General features: G+C 55.5%; 1 protein-coding gene across 1 annotated transcript; it reads right to left on the reverse strand.

The window, feature by feature from the left end:
* Positions 1–1,897: 1,897 nt before the first annotated feature.
* Positions 1,898–2,992, reverse strand: LOC116269732 (folate receptor beta). The gene is made up of 3 exons (XM_031653216.1): positions 2,784–2,992; positions 2,530–2,665; positions 1,898–2,371 (listed from the first exon to the last, which is right to left on the reverse strand). The coding sequence occupies exons 1-3, from the start codon at positions 2,865–2,867 to the stop codon at positions 2,079–2,081; spliced, it is 513 nt and encodes a 170-aa protein (XP_031509076.1). The 5' UTR covers positions 2,868–2,992; the 3' UTR covers positions 1,898–2,078.
* Positions 2,993–4,063: the final 1,071 nt, after the last annotated feature.

Raw genomic sequence — 4,063 nt, forward strand, 5'->3', positions numbered from 1 at the left:
TCCCGCCCCGCCCCGCGCCGCCCCGGGGAGCTGGGGGCAGCACCGCGCCCCGCCTCACCCCGCCCCGCGCCTCGGTCCGGGAGCCGCTGGCCCACTGGGTGACCTCGGGCAAGTCGCGGCGTGGGGCTGAGCTCGGCTTCCAGCTCTGGAAAATGGGGATCCTGTGGCGAGGACCGGCCCTGGGGGCCAGGCTCGTACCGCGCTCGGCACCGGGCCTGGCGCCCCGCCCGCGCTCCCGAACGGCGGCTATTTTTATTATTAATTAAGGAGGAACGAAGGTGACAGCTGTGTAAACTGTAAAGCGCGGCTGCGGGACGAACGGGTATTATTAGCACTCGCCCCCGCCCCAGCGGCTCCCTCCGAGTCAGCAAACTCGCGCCTCCGCGGGCCGGACGCCCAGCGGGGAGCTCCCAGACGGGGTCCACTTCAACGACCCCCTGGCTCCCTCCCCTCACGCCGTGAGCGGAAAGGGGACGCGGCCGCTGGAAAGGGGGCGGAGTCCATAAAAGGGTCTGGCCCGCCCCCTCCCAAAAAAAGACCTAGCCGGTGGCGGCGTCTCCGGGGAGTCGTCTTCCTGCCCCGCCCCTCCGCCCCCTGGCTCCTTAAAGGCGCAGGCCTCCAGTCGGGCTCCCGCCGCCACCATCTCCTGGGCCGCCGTGGGAGAATCCCTTTAACCTGGGAGAGAACTTTCACTTTGCTACGTTGAACCTGTTGACGGAGCCCGGGTCAGTCCCGCGAGCTCCTTCGTCTGTTTCAAATATGCGTTGACTTAACCCAGCTGGAACAGAGCCTGGGACGCGGAAGGGGTTCTGTGGGGCCTTCCACACTAGATAAATGTAATAACTAAGAGATCCGCCCACCCACCCAACAGTGCCTCCAGAACCCAATAACTCATCCAACAATCTGTGCCACCTTCCTCATCAGCCACCTTTTAGTATAAGAAAAGATGAGCCTGATGTGAGGGGACTCCTTGGTAGTGGGGGAGAGACCTGGACTAGGAGTCTGCACACCTGGGTTCTAGTCCTAGCTGGGCCACCTACCTGCAGGGTGTTCTCAGACGCTTACCTGTGCCTCTCTGGGGACAGTTGTAGTAGGAGTGTGCAAACAAAGACTTATCCAAAGGGAAAGGGGTGTTGGGAGACCCAGAGATAACTCAGGCCCAGCCCCCGAGGGCTTTGTGAAGACATAGCAACCCCGTCAAGATAGGCATATCTACCAATCCTAGGAGGAGACAAAGGTGCCAGAGGCTCCTGACCCCGGGAAGCCCTAAAGGTGTCTAACTCTTCCAGCCACACCTCAAGGACACCAAAGCGCTGGACCAGTTCCAGGCTGTTGAATATTCCACTCCAGGAACCCCCTAGACTGCCCTCTCCAATTGGCTCTGTTCTTCCTCTGAGAGTCCCAAGCCCCAACTCTGCTCCTTCAATGTGCATCACATTTTTTTCATCCCACTGGCAATCCGGAGCCTTTCCTGGACTCCCATTCCCAGCTTTTCTGTTAGAGCCGAGCACAGAGCCAGGCAGACAAGGGCTGGAGGACCAGGAGGCTGTTTGGAGACCAAGACAAAACAGCTCAGGACCTGGCTCCCACTTGGGGCAACAGGAGCAACAGGATCCCTGAAGACTATTAATGTGCAGACACCGGGCTCATGGGCTTTCTAGGAAACAGCTCCTCTATATTTCACAAGCCTGAGGGCAGGACTATTATCCTCTTTATATCTGGGAGGAAACAAAGGTTTAGAGCAGTGAAGCAAAGTGTTTCATTTTCACAAAGTAAGTAGCAGAGCTGGGATTCAAACACAAGTCTAGTTGCTCTAATTTGAAGGAATCCAGAAGCCATAGAATCTGTCTCCCACCCGCCCCCCTACAAACTCACAACCAAAATAATTCCACAGACATGGATGTGTCAGTCTGTTTATTAGAAATGACTGTTGGCCCCACCATGAAGCAGTGACTGACCGGGTGACAGAGGGTTAGGTGACTTATAGAAGCATGCTTAGGACGCTGTCTTTTGTGGGAGCTGAGCTGAGCCCAGCCTGGTTATCCAAGCTGAGGGCAGGTAGTCTGGGAGAACTGAACTCAGCCAAGGAGCCAGAGTTGCAGCATCAGGGCCAGGCTGAGCAGGAGACCCCCAATCCCATGAAGCATCTCGCCAGCATTTACATGCATGACTGCAGCATAGAACCTCGCCACTTCCTCATTGGGGTTGCCCTGGGCTGAGTCAAACCACATCTGGATGCAGCGGCCGCTCCCTCGGCTGTAGTTGCTGACCTTGTATGAGTGACTCCAGAGGCCCTCACAAAGGGCGACTGGAGTGGGGAAGTAGGACTCAAAGGTGAGGCAGAGGGCCCCAGCTGGGCACTTGTTAACTCCTTCAGGGAGAGACATGGTGGACACCGACATTCAGCCCCTGGGCCCAAAGCTCACTTCTTGCCACCCCCAGAAATCTTCACCCCACCCCAAATCCTGGAGGATCTTCCAAACCCCACCTCAATCTCCTTTTTCCTAACCCCACCTCAGTCGCCCTCACCTGAGGTCCAGTCCCATCCTCTGTGCCAGTTACTCTTGCAGGTGTGGGAGGTGTGACAATCCTCCCACCAGCGCTGACAGTCCTCTTTGCATAAGGGCACATCCAGGAAGCGTTCTTTGCGCCAGCTCTGATTCACCTGGTTGGGAAGTGGGGAGGCAGGGCTCCACTCAGCCAGGGCTGCTGGCAGCCATCACCTTGAAGTGATGGAGGGGGATGGCAGTCTGCTGGGGTGGGTCGGGGGGGAGACACGCTACCTGCCGGATCCAGGGCCCCAGATTGGGTGAGCACTCATAGAGACAGGTGTCCTGGATAAAGTGACGCTTGCAGGCGGGCTCCATCTTACCACAGTGGTCCCAGTTAAAGTTGTACAGGCGGGAGGTGTCCTTGTGCAGCTCCTGGCTGGTGTTGGCCGTGCAGCAGGCATTCTTCTTCCAGGGACTGCACTGGGTGGGGAAGACACAGGACTAAGTGCCATACCCTCCTCCTCCTGCCACCTCCTGTCTCTCCCCCATTTGGTTCTTACTCCTCTGCCCTAAGCAGGTTGCCCTGGGAACACTGACTGTGATGGACCCTCTGTCCTAGGCCTTCAGGAACCCCTGTCTTGGAGGAAACACAATTACAACCATGTGATCAGGGACTGTGGGAGCCCAGGGAAACCCTGTCTTGAAAGTAATAGCTATCATTTATGAGGCACGTAACACTTCATAAAAAGTTCTTTCACATGCTCATTTTTTTTTTTTTTTTGAGGAGGCAGTCACCATCATCGCGCCAGGCTGCGTGGCGATCTCGGCTCCCTGCAAGCTCCGCCTACCGGGTTCCGCATCTCTTCCGCCTCAGCCTCGAGTAGCTGGGACTGGCCCGCCCTGCCTTGGCTAGTTTTGTATTTTAGTAGAGGCAGGGTTTCATGTTGGCAGAGGATGGTCTCGATCTCCTGACCTCGTGATCCACCGCCTCGGCCTCCCAAAGTGCTGCTGGGATTACAGGAAAAGAACCACCGGCGCCGACCTCACATCTCATTTAAAATTGTGAGCACCTTTATGCCAGTCATGCCCTATAGATGCTGAAATACAAGAAGGCTCGGTATCATGAATATGTGTTCATGGAATTTTCATTCTGGTCAGAGGAGACAGTAAGAAACTAAATATATATATGTATATATAGTATGGGGATGATAAATGATGGGAAAAGTTAAAAGGCAGAAATGTGTGTGGAGTTGCTGAAATTTTAAATAGGTTAGGAAAACGCCTCTCATTGATGGGTATTTTAGACAAAGGAAGAGAGAGGGGTGAGCCATGCAGTAATGGGTTGAACTCCCATTTATTCTTCTTGGCATGTAGTAAGATCTGTGTGTCCCCAGTGGCTGAGCCAGTGCCAGACACATAGTAGGCCATGAAAATGTTGCTGGAAAAAGTAAGCAAAAGCCGGAGGCTGGGGCGTGGTGGCTGCGTGGCTATAATCCCAGCACTTTAGGGAGGCAGGGGCAGGTTCTGAGGTCAGGAGTTTGCTGAGACCAACCTGGCCAACATGGTGAAAA

Source organism: Papio anubis, chromosome 12 (assembly GCF_008728515.1).
Source record: "Papio anubis isolate 15944 chromosome 12, Panubis1.0, whole genome shotgun sequence".
In the NCBI taxonomy this organism is placed as follows: Eukaryota; Metazoa; Chordata; class Mammalia; order Primates; family Cercopithecidae; genus Papio; species Papio anubis.

Coding starts and splice junctions, on each gene's coding strand:
- LOC116269732 (XM_031653216.1), bottom strand. CDS start 2,867: ATGGAGCCCGCCTGCAAGCGTCACTTTATCCAGGACACCTGTCTCTAT. Junction 2,666..2,783: donor TGGGGCCCTGGATCCGGCAG/GTAGCGTGTCTC, acceptor CTTCCCAACCAG/GTGAATCAGAGCTGGCGCAA. Junction 2,372..2,529: donor AGGATGGGACTGGACCTCAG/GTGAGGGCGACT, acceptor CTCTCCCTGAAG/GAGTTAACAAGTGCCCAGCT.